The following is an 11,859-nucleotide window of genomic DNA, read 5'->3' as shown; positions in this document are numbered from 1 at the left end:
TTGGGGCCATGATGGGATAAGGACTGTCATAACCTGGGCCACCATCAGAAACTTGTGTGTGTTTTTCTTTATACGTGAAGGGAGAGAGGTGTAGCATTTACGTGGTATAGAATACTTGTCTGCTTTGATGCTGAATCAATTAATCAGAACATCAAAAGGAGCTGGGGGAGAGCACATTGGATACATCAGCAGCTTCTCATTTATTGCCCTGGTGTACATTTGCCCAATGTTCATAAATGAGCCCTTATATCTCTGCAACAGCAAGCTTTTAGTCATACAAGCTACATCACCCCACCTTTCATATAGTATACAGGCGCTAGTTATGTGAGGATTTACAGAATCCACCTGTGTTATCTGGGCAAGTGCAGGTTTATCAATGCAGAATTTATCAATAATCCGTTATGCAGCATGTGTCTATTATAAGGATGGTCTATTGTCCAACTGATGCAAGAGGATTCTCCAGAAGGATCTACCTGCTCTACGGTGGACACTCTTCCTTTTATACTATCCATGGTGGTGCACAATAAAAGTAGTTTCTATTGCAAATACTACAGGTTAGTGCCTGGGCACCTAATGTGACCTAGTCACCAAGCTCTTAGATCGGAAGGTCTGGGTCACCCAGATGATGAGGTTTAGAAGATGGCAAGGGGAGCCTGGATGGACTTATTGGAAATGGGTAATTGGTTGTTTCATTCTGCTTTAAAGGGGACCCGTCACCCAAAATCAATTTAATCACATTAGTCAAGCAAAATGAACTTTAATTACACTATATAAATTATTTGAATCTTGTTTCCTTCAGTCTGGGATTTCAAAATTATAGCAAGCAGGCAGCAGCCATTTTGTGCACTTAGTTATTAAGGCAAGCCTTGTATCATCTCAAAATCTTATTTGTATACCACAATGGGGGGCCCGATGTCCATCCCCATGCCCTGGCTACACAATTAAATGGTAAAGAGAACGGGGGAATGTGTGGAGAGCAGTAACATCCAAGAAGTGCTGAATGGAAAGTGAAAGTAATTGTCTGCCCCGCCTCTGTGCCCATGGCATAGAGGAGTGGCAGACAATATTTGATTGACAGCTGAGATTTTTAAATGAGCTTACAACAGCTATGAATGCTTTAATAAAAAATAGTATATCATGTTTAATTTGAAAAGGACTTTTTTTTGTACAGATTTTTGTGTATGATTCTCATTGGGGAATAACTGCATTTATAATTAAGCCTGGGATGGCTTCTTTGGAGAGCTAGCGGGTGCCAAGAGAATCAATTTTGAAGATGTAGGGGTCCATAGGGTCAAGTTCCCCTATGGTCTGAAAATCCCCACATTGTTGGAAATCCACAGGTGTTGGACCTAAATTGGATATAGAAATCCACTAGTGTTGGTTCTAAATTTGGATATGGGAGGGCACGTGAGTGCTTTTCCCTAGTGAAGTGTGCCCTGGCAGATTCCAGATTTGGTGTCAGAAGGTGTCATTGTTGCACAATCTCTTTAAAAAGCTGAGCTGCTATGTGCTCAGTCTCTTTCCATTTTCACTCCAGTCGGGAGTGCATGGGCTTGACCAAGATGAAACTGCCCAAGGGATGGTAAGGCCCTTGGAGGGCTTGGGGTTTAGAGCTCGGAGGCAGCAGAGACTGTAAAATGAGCTGTCTGGTAACCAGATTCCATGTGAAAGATGGTTTTAATGTGCTTGCACGTCAGATAGTGCTGGGATGTTGCCCTGCTGATTTGAGATAAGATGCACCTGCTCGGCTTGGAAAGCTTGGGAGTCCAAGCTTTTGAGATGCTGTGGATGCCTGTGCCAACTCTGTGTGAGCCCCTGGTGAGTCCTGTCACCGTGGTGCCATTCCTGGATCCCACTAGGTGGAGACACTGTTAATTAAGAGAGTTCCCAGTATCATTTACATAGCAATGGGGATTCAGGCCCTATATTGGTAAGAAAAAGTAAGTTTATTAAGAATTTACATCCTTTAATACACAAGGTGTACATAGGGTTACAGAGATGTATTCTGTCCCCTCTAGAACTGACCACCTTAAAAATCTTCATACTAAAAAGCTAGAAAGCAGACTTGCTTCCCATGGCCGCAGATGAAAACCTTCATAGTCATATTCCATTGTTATTGTGTGCAAAGTGACAAGACATGACGGTAAATATAAAAAACAATGCAAGCAAGAACTATATGGGAAATATAAGCCCTCAAACCCCTCTTTTTTTCTAGTTTTTAGGATATTAGCAATTTTTAATCTTGGCAGGTTGGCTTTAGGCGGTTGAAAAATAATTTCCTGTATTTCCTACTTTTTCTGCTCATTTATACAAATAGAAAAGGCTCTAATCCTATATTTTAATGTAAGTTAGTAAACTTCAGCTTTTACCCAAATCTGGAACTGCCACCCACCTTATTTTTTGTTATATAATATTTATGGCTTAGATGCAAAATGTTTATTTTCTGGGGAAATTCATTCTTAGCTGATTGTAGCCAGTCTGCCAAACGGACCAGCGGGTGGTACTATTGTTTAAATTCATTATATTAGCGGTTTAAAAACTGCCACTTTGAATATTAGAAAAAAGTGCTTAACAAAGCTCTCTGAACAATTTAACATTAATTTTTTTTTTGTTTTTCTTTTTGGATTTATATTTCCCTTAAAAACATTACTATATGTTACTGAGAAACATTCATTTTCTTTAAACAAATGATTAAAATTAACAGGGATTTCTATACAATGTTATTTAAATATTATATTTAAATAACATTGTATAGAAATATATATATAATGGGCGATTTCCATAACTGTGCTTGTAAATTTTTTTTTTGTAACCTGGAGCACCTCGTGGGGGAAGAGATTTGCTGTACTTGATACAAATAATAAAAATATCCAACAATTATTTAAAGATCTTACAATATGCAATTATTGATTTTCTCCTTGAGTCTTGGACTGAAAGCAATATTGCCAGTTCAGCAGGTGAAGTCTTCTCTAGCACATTTCTGTGAGACTGAACTTCAAGAGTGTTCTGTTTCCTGCTATACATTGTACACACAGACACATCCATGAGATCGCATTGGGCTAGGAAGGTTTCCCACTAACTCCCATTTGTCCAGGTCAGGAATGTATCTCTCTATACTCTGGAGGTAGGTGCCTTTAGAATATGAGTAACCTCCTGTGATGTATATAAATCCATTCATGACCACAGCTCCACATTCCATTCTGCGCTCCAGGGTGGGAGATTTCTCTGTCCACTCATTGCTCTCCAGATCGTAGCAGTCTGTCGTGGTAGTCTGTCCTCCCACCAAGTAAAGCTTATTTTGTAAAGCAATGGAACACAGCCCATACTCTTCAGGAGGCAATAATAGAAAATATGTTATTTCAGATATACACGCATATTTATTTATTTTAAATCCATACAGCTAAAACACTCCTATAATAAAAAGCATTGAATAGCCTGTGAAACTGCATAGTGATGTCATTTTTCATAACTGGTGCTTAGTGATGTCACTTGTTAGATGAGTCATTGACTAACTGAACTGAAATATTGTACCCTCTATAGTAAAATATCAGAAGAAACATTGGAGTTTCATGATCAGGAAAAAACAATGTCCTCTATCTTTATGCTTTTACATGGTGATGGAAATCCTTTACTCATCTTTCCAGTCTCCATTTTCAGCAATCTGGTTGCTAGGGTGCAAATTACCCTTGTAACTATGCAATGATTTGAATAAGAGATTGGAATATGAATAGGTGAGGTCCTGAATAGAAATATAAGTAATAAAAAGTAGCAATAAATATGTAGCCTTACAGAGTATTTGTTTTTAGATGGGTCAGTGACCCCCATTTGAGAGCTGGAAAGAGTCAGAAGAAGAAGGCAAATAATTTGAAAACTCTTAATAAATCAATAATGATTGAATGATAAGCTTATTGCATTGGAATTGTATAGGTGAACAGCTTTTCCCAAGAGAGCTCTTGCCTCTAAAGCAAGGTTAAGCTGTGGTGTGTTTGGAGTTAGATTTTGCTTTTGCACTGTATGCTGGAAATAGGAATTACATTTACCTGGATGTGGGCAAACCGTTAAAACACTCCATTCATTGATGTCTGCATGAAAGCTCTGGATTTTGTCATAAGTACAGCTGCCCCGGTAGCCATAATGGCCTCCACTCACATAAACGACATCTCGCAATACGCATGCGGTCGCATTTCCAACACCTGTTACACATAAGAAGGCAGTATACTCAATACATCTCCACTGCAAATAGCACCTTATTAAAGAGATGGTAACACACCATAAATAATACATCTTACCAAAGAGGTGCCTGAAATGTTGTGAATCCTTTAACATTTTTATTTCTGCATATCTAAAACTAGATCATGAGGATCCATATCTCCTCTGTCCTAGGATTCACATCCTCATAACTCACATGTTGGTTATGAGGAGCCTGGAGGTCACATGCTTCTTAATGATACTAAACAGGACCAACCTATACTCACCAGTTAGGAGGGATTCTGATTGCCCGCATATGAATCACCCCATGCCTCTATTTTCACTATAATATTTGGTACTGGCAAGCCCCAATATTATATTGCAGAAAAACTGGCCTGAAACCAACAACAACCTACAGGAGGTAATTAATGACATTGTCCTGGGCACTCCTACCTCATGCTTAAGGTAATGAGGGTGAGGGAGGGTGTCCCAGCAGGCCATGAAAAGGTGGGTATATGTAACCATGGCAGCTCATACTTGAGGACTCACCTTTGTGGGAGAATGTGCCCAGGTTTCTAACGCTTGCCTCCAGAGGACATAAAGAAATTCTAGTTTGGTATGTATAGGGGTTCTCACTGTTTTATTCCCTACTGTTTGTATTTCTGTATTTGATGTATGTCTTTTGGTAACAACTTTTTTTTTTTATATAAGCACCGCTTACTTCTGTAATATTAAATATAAAATGTAATACATTTTGTCCTTGTGCTCTAAAGAACTCATTACTCACATGAAAGTGTGTCTAGGTGTATTAACTTTGTGTGTGTGAAAAAGGAAAGTTACCTATTAATATGCTAAATAACTAGACAGGCTATCAGGAGAGTGTGTGTTGAATGTAATTTAAAGGAACAGTAACACCAAAATAATATAATGTAATGTTGCCCTGCACTGTTGAAACTGGTCTGTTTGCTTTAGAAACTCTACTATAGTTTATATAAACAAGCTGCTGTGTAGCCATGGGGGCAGCCATTTAAAGCTAAAAAAGGAGAAAAGACACAGGATACACAGCAGATAACAGATAAGCTCTATAGCATACAATGGGATTCTTCAGAATTTATCTGTTATCTACTGTGTATCCTGAGCTTGAATGGCTGCCCCCATGGCTACACAGCAGTTTGTTTATATAAACTATAGTAATGTTTCTGAAACAAACACATCAGTTTTACCAATGCAGGGCAACACTACATTATATGGTCATTCATTTAAAACACTTTCAGGTTTAGGTGTTACTGTTCCTTTAACCCTTTGGCTGCTGGAGTGCTTGCTGAACTAGTAGGATCTTACCCTGACTACCTAGCGTAGGATAGAGTGTTTGATGCATTGTTGTATTATGAGTTACCTGTTATAGAGAGCAGGGGAATAGTCACATTAGGTTTCTATCTCCTGTTAACAGGGTCGGAACTAGGGTTAGGCAGAGTAGGCACATGCCTAGGGTGCAAAAGCTGGGGGGGGGCACCAGGCACATACCTCCTCTGTTGCCTACACCATATACGGTCCCCTCTCTCCGACTGTCGGTTCTAGTTGGCGTGCATGCGCTTGACCAGCTGGCGCCACTACCAGCCAGGTTGCCTAGGGCGTCTGGCCGGGCTCTGCCTGTTAATGATAGATGGTGGCAGCGAGTGTATTTTCTGGGTGTTGGTCTGTTTTGGGGTGTCTGATGTTAGTCTAAACTGTGTGTAAAGTGGCTGAGTGTAACACCCAAGAGTCACGTGTGGCTGAGAGTGTTGTTTTACTGAATATGGAGTATAGGTAGATTTAATATATTTGTAAAACACACAACATATTTGTCCCTGTCACCTACAAGCTAAAATTAATATTGCCACCTTTTGTAGAATAAACATGATTTCCCTATTAACAACACTGACATTGGTATGGCCTTTACTAGTCATGTGGCCAGCTAGAATTCTATCACCGGGTTTATCACCTAACATGGCTCTATAAATTGAATCTAAAGGAAAACACAACTCAAGAATGTGCCCTGGGGAAGAAAACCTACTTATATCTGTGCATATTGAACTAGAATACAATAACAATGCTGTTTTAAAGAACATGACAATCCTAGAAACAAAACTGTTCCGTGTTGGGCAGAATGAATAATTGGCAGTGGCACAGATAAGCAGGGAGATGCTGCTCAGAGTGACCGTATTTGGAACCTGCACTTGCACGCTGGGAAAGGATTTATTAACATGGGCTTCTGTTGTTGCACCGAGATTCTCAGCAGAGCCCTACTTATGGTATTTTTAGATCCAATGGAAGAATATAAAGTGGTTTATATTTTGTCTCCATGGCTGCAGGAGTTTGTCGTCAGGTAACTAAGATTATATTTCCAGGAAATAATTATGAAGAATTTCTTATTTTAGGCATGGAGAATAATATATTTAAAGTGATAGTGTGATATTCTTTTCTAAGATAGGAACTATATTTTAGTGCAATAAGTGCACTAAAATAATTTGCACATTTTTTCATTGAATATGCAGTTGGCTTCTTCTGTGAGACTTCACTCTACTTATACCACTCTGTGACCCTTGAAAAGTTGTTTTCCTCAATGTAAAGGATACCATAGAGTTGCCACATTAAAAACCAAATAGTGGAAGCTGTTGGGATGGGGGCAGGGACTGGGTGGACCAGGGACATGGCTTGGCATGCTGTGGATGTGACTGGGCAGAACTTTGTATCAGGCCAGACTGGCAATCTGTGGATTCTGACATATGCCAGAGGGGCTGCTGTAAAATGCCATAGACATTGACTATTTAGTGGGCTGGTGGTGGGGGCTGTTTGGGCCTTTTTGTATTTGAAATGCCAGGGCCTATTTTGAACCCCAGTCCAGGCCTGCTCAGTAGGCCACTGGTTGGAAAAAAGGGGGAGCCTAAGTTTACCAGCAAGTCAATTAATAATGCCTGGTTTCTAGATTGGTAAAATACCAGCTGGGTGCCAATCCTAATCACAGATTCCTGACTGGACCTGATAAATTGTTAGAGGAGGATTTTGAAAGCTGTGCTGAGCTGTAAGGAAGGAGCTGATCCCATGTGCTGAAACTCAAAAGAGATACAAAGAGCACTATGCAGAGGAAGCCTTATTGGAGACACCTTCTGGCTTTATAAATGCAGCATATGTCTTTTATTACTTTCTACTAATGGTGTGCTGCAGAAGAAAAAACCTTGCAATTATGCGTGGTTAGTAGTGCCACAGGAACATCTAGTAATCATTACTGTATGCAATAACACGGACAATCGTCAACCAACCCGTTACCTACCTTTTATCATGTTAGCAATGGGGATCCAGATCTTCTTTAGTGGGTCATAGAATTCAGCTTCCTGGGAAGGAGCTCCTTTTCTATACCCTCCCAGTGCATAAACACACCCACCTAGGGTAACTGAGCAGTGGTAATATCGCGCTTGGAGCATATGACACCCTTCTGTCCATTCATCCCTTTCAACGTTGTAAATCCACACAGTGTTCAGTGCTTCTATGTTATCAGTTCTGTACCCTCCAGTGATATAAATGTTTGGACCTAAAGATGTGGCACTGTAACTTTCCCTGGTGTGGTCTGGCATATCTGCCCCCTGAATCCAGTTATCACTGGCTGGATCCCACACTTGCACTTCTGATAGGGGGTGCCAATAATAACCTCCAACCACAAACATGTTGGCTGTAGACCTCTTGGAAACTTCTTGTGCTTGGGGCCTTAAAGAGTAGTAGAGCAAAGACTGTATTCTATTTTCATTCAATAGATGTTTCTTGTGCAGCTCTAGGGACGTCCTGAAATAAATATCATCTATATTGATCTTAATGCACCCCAGTAGGTCGTGAATAAATTCAATTCGTTTTTGGGTATCATGGGCTACCCACCGAACCAGTGGACTTAGAAGAGCTTCCTCTTTTCCAACGTTGAGGCTATTTTGGGAAAAAATATACAAAATTTTCTCAAAACTGAGTTCCACAAATTCATCTTGTGTCCACACTTCCTCAAATCGAGAGACGATTAACCTTCTGGCCTCCTTTTCCAAACTCGGGCAAACATGGAATTCAGCAAAAGCATGCATCCCTAGGCAGTTGACGATATCAAGGTGCCTCACCAGGAACTGTTCGCATGCCTCTTTTACTGAGACAAAGCGGAGCTGGTCAGATGCCTGAAGAAGGCTCTGCACATTTCTAGCCGTAATTTTGATCTGTGATGTGTAGGCATAGTTCAGCAGAGCATCAAGGATTCTATGGTCAATGCCAGAAAGCTTGATTTGGTTCTTAGACTTTTCCTTCATATCCGCCGTGAACATCACTTTGAAATAATGACTGCAGGCGGCCAAGGCAGCTTTATGACAGTGGAAGATCTCCCCTGAAGAACTCACCAAGGTGACATCTGTGAACAGACCTTCTTTGTAAAATGTCCTGAAGGACTCCAGGAAATCCACGTGGTGAGAGGCATCCTTGTAAACAAAGCAGTAATCGTCCTGGTCCTTTAGTGACATTGCTGGAAAGAAACAAACACACCGGGCTGAAAGCTTTCCTTTGTCCCAGGGGGGAATCACTGTATCATACACAGAGAATTAACTGCTTAGGACTGAGCATCAAGGTGTCTTGTTTATACAGCAAACAGAACAAATGCCATGTACAGGGATTAGTGCATATGGTTCAATAATGGAGCTGGAGCAGATTATTTAGTTTGTACTGCTCCACACATATTGATCTATTAACACATCATGATGCTTCTAATATATATATATATATATATATATATATATATATATATATAATATATATATATATATATATATATATATATATATATATATATATATATATATATATATATATATATATATATATATATATACCTATGGAGCGTTTGCACAGTTATTTCTCATTTTCCTGAACAATGAGTTCCCTCCTGGTAGGACTTTCTTAGTGCAGTGCATAGCAACACAGAGATGGAAAATTACTCTAAATCCATTCCTGTCAATTGCTCTTCAGTTAGTGCTGGGATTAGCCACGAGCTGTCAGTCTGGGGTTTAGCCTGAGTCTCTGCCATACCCCCCCCAGCACTGTGCCATTGTAAATCATCAGCTGCTGGGCAATGTCTAGTATCCCAAATCTTCTTTAAGTAATGACCTATAAAATTCACTGTGGCTTGATTACATATGTACCAGTTCATTAATCTGTGCCAGCAACTGAGCAATTAACTTTGGATGGCATCATGCAAATCAGATTAATGAAAGAAAAACAATCCCATTGGTTGCTATGGATAATGCACTTTTGCACATTTAATCATTCCACTGTATAGCCCAATAGTGAGTCCTATTTCACTCAGCTAATCTGCTTTAGTGGACAAGAATAGGACCATTTACTAACAAAGGGTCTGCAGTAACCCATAGCAACCAGTCATTATTCTAACTGCTGTAGAGAGGTAAAAGCTGATTGGTTGCTATAGAATATTGGTACACATTTGCAGCATGCACATTTACATAAATGTCAGGCTTACATCACTATAAAAGCTTCTCAGCCGGAACTGTACAAACTCCATGCTTATAATAATAACTAGCATAGACACACATAGTGTATGGCATTGTTTTGTGCGCACAATACTGGAGACCTTACTCAAAACAGTGACATTTTCCCCAGTACAATGTGAATGGAGCCGCTACCCACCTGCACATTGATGTGTCCCAGGCTGGAAGTGTCAGCGCTGCGCGCAAAGAGGGAGCCTCAGAAACAATCCAGTAGCGCTGGATGCAGCGCCTCCTCCTCGATGCCCATCTTTGGAATGAGCAGCAGCAGCGGCGCGCAGGGAATTGCAATGGATCGGGCTGCTTGTGCGGAGGGGGAGGGAAAAGCTCATCCTATTTTGGTATCTCAGCTGTTCCCCAAGCACTACTATCGCACCCTCCCCTCACTCATCTCCTACACTGTCACCCCCGAAGGTCACACAGACGTCTCAGCCTTTTAATAAATCCCCGCCAGATGCACTGTGCGACTATCTCAGCGACGCAGCCATTGACTGGGAGGCTTTCCTCCAAATGATCAGAGCAGTGGCTTGAAATACGGTTATATAGGGAAAATATGGTTATAGAGGTGAAATATGGTTATATAGGGGATATATGGTTATATAGGGGAAATTTGGGGATTTATTACAGACAGGAACCGGACTGCAGCATTTTAGATTGTAAGCTCTATGGGACAGGTTCCGCTTTTCTCTTGTCTATTAGAACTTTGCAATTAAATGCGTGTTTTTGTATTCCTATCTATGATTGCATATGATTATCAGGGGCATAACTACAGAGGAAACAGACCCTGCGGTTGAAGGGGGGCCCAGGAGTTTAGGGGCCCCAGTGAGGCCCTAATTAATAGGGATGCACCGAATCTGGTTTGCCAGGATTCAGCCTTTTTCAGCAGGATTCAGCCGAATCCTTCTACCTGGCCAGACGGAATCCGAATTTGTATAGGGGAGGGAAATTTGGGAGACTTTTTGTCACAAAACAAGGAAGTACAAAATGTTTTCCCCTTCCCACTACCTATTTTGCATTTACAAAGTAGGATTTCGATCAGTGTTCTGCTGGATTTGGGGGTTTGGCCAAATCCAAAATAGTGGATTCAGGGCATCCCTACTAATTAATGAGCAATTTGAATTTATCTTGGTAGCAATAGTAATCCTGGACCCTCCGCCGTCTGAGGCAGCTTTGTGTTCCTGCCGCCCCACGAGGGTGGCGGAGAGGTCCAGGACACTAGAGCAGAGAGCATAATTGTGCTCTTTGTGCTAGAAGAGACGATTAACCTTCTGGCCTTCAGAAGGTTCTGGCTCTTAAATTACCAGGAGTGGCATTTCTGCCGCCCCTGGTACCTAGTGGGGCTTTGCCGCCTGAGGCAAGTTAAACTCAATACTTTGGGGCCCTAAATTGAATTTGCTGTTGGGCATGTAGCATCTAGTTACCCACTGATGATTATATACAGTATATCCCTGTATATTCTATTAATGCAGGTGCCCTTGAAAATAATTCTAGCCAGTGGTAGGCTTTGCGTTGTGCCCCTGTCTGCTGCCCACGCTAACTTAAAGGGATTCTGTCACAATTTTTATGATGTCGTTTTTATTTCTAAATTATACTGTTTACACTGGAAAATAATTCACTTTACTATATAAAATTTAAATCCTGAACCAGCAAGTGTATTTTTTAAATGTATATATTAAAGGGCAGCCATCTCAGGTCATTTTGTCTGGTCATGTGGTTTTAGAAAGAGCCAGCACTTTAGGATGGAACTGCTTTCTGGCAGGCTGTTGTTACGCAATGTAACTGAATGTGTCACAGTCGGACCTGGATTTTACTATTGAGTGCTGTTCTTAGAACTACCAGGCAGCTGTTGTTTTAGGGAGCTGCTATCTGGTTACCTTCCCATTGTTCTGTTGTTAGGCTGCTGGGAGGGAGGGGTGATATCACCCCAACTTGCAGTACAGCAGTAAAGAGTGACTGAAGTTTATCAGAGCACAAGTAACATGACTGGGGACAGCTGGGAATCTAACAATAAGTGTAGACCCATGTCAGAGTTCCAAATTAAATATGGAAACATCTGTTTGCTCTTTTGAGAAATGGATTTCAGTGGAGAATTCTTCTGGAGTAGCACTATTAA

General features: G+C 40.9%; 1 protein-coding gene across 1 annotated transcript; it reads right to left on the bottom strand.

The window, feature by feature from the left end:
• Positions 1–1,927: 1,927 nt before the first annotated feature.
• On the bottom strand, positions 1,928–11,339 carry klhl23.L (kelch like family member 23 L homeolog). The gene is made up of 4 exons (XM_018235889.2): positions 9,889–11,339; positions 7,499–8,713; positions 4,041–4,193; positions 1,928–3,327 (listed from the first exon to the last, which is right to left on the bottom strand). The coding sequence occupies exons 2-4, from the start codon at positions 8,709–8,711 to the stop codon at positions 3,017–3,019; spliced, it is 1,677 nt and encodes a 558-aa protein (XP_018091378.1). The 5' UTR covers positions 8,712–8,713; positions 9,889–11,339; the 3' UTR covers positions 1,928–3,016.
• Between the last annotated feature and the right edge of the window lie 520 nt (positions 11,340–11,859).

This window comes from Xenopus laevis, chromosome 9_10L (assembly GCF_017654675.1).
Source record: "Xenopus laevis strain J_2021 chromosome 9_10L, Xenopus_laevis_v10.1, whole genome shotgun sequence".
Taxonomy (NCBI): Eukaryota; Metazoa; Chordata; class Amphibia; order Anura; family Pipidae; genus Xenopus; species Xenopus laevis.
The sequence above is the reverse complement of the archived record's forward strand: the minus strand, read 5'-3'. Positions and strand labels throughout refer to the sequence as shown.

Excerpts from the sequence above, each read along its gene's own strand:
- klhl23.L (XM_018235889.2), bottom strand. The coding sequence starts at position 8,711 with ATGTCACTAAAGGACCAGGACGATTACTGCTTTGTTTACAAGGATGCC. Across the intron at positions 4,194-7,498 it reads CATTGCTAACATGATAAAAG|GTGTTGGAAATGCGACCGCA; the intron begins GTAGGTAACGGG and ends TATGTGTAACAG. Across the intron at positions 3,328-4,040 it reads AACGGTTTGCCCACATCCAG|AGTATGGGCTGTGTTCCATT; the intron begins GTAAATGTAATT and ends TGCCTCCTGAAG.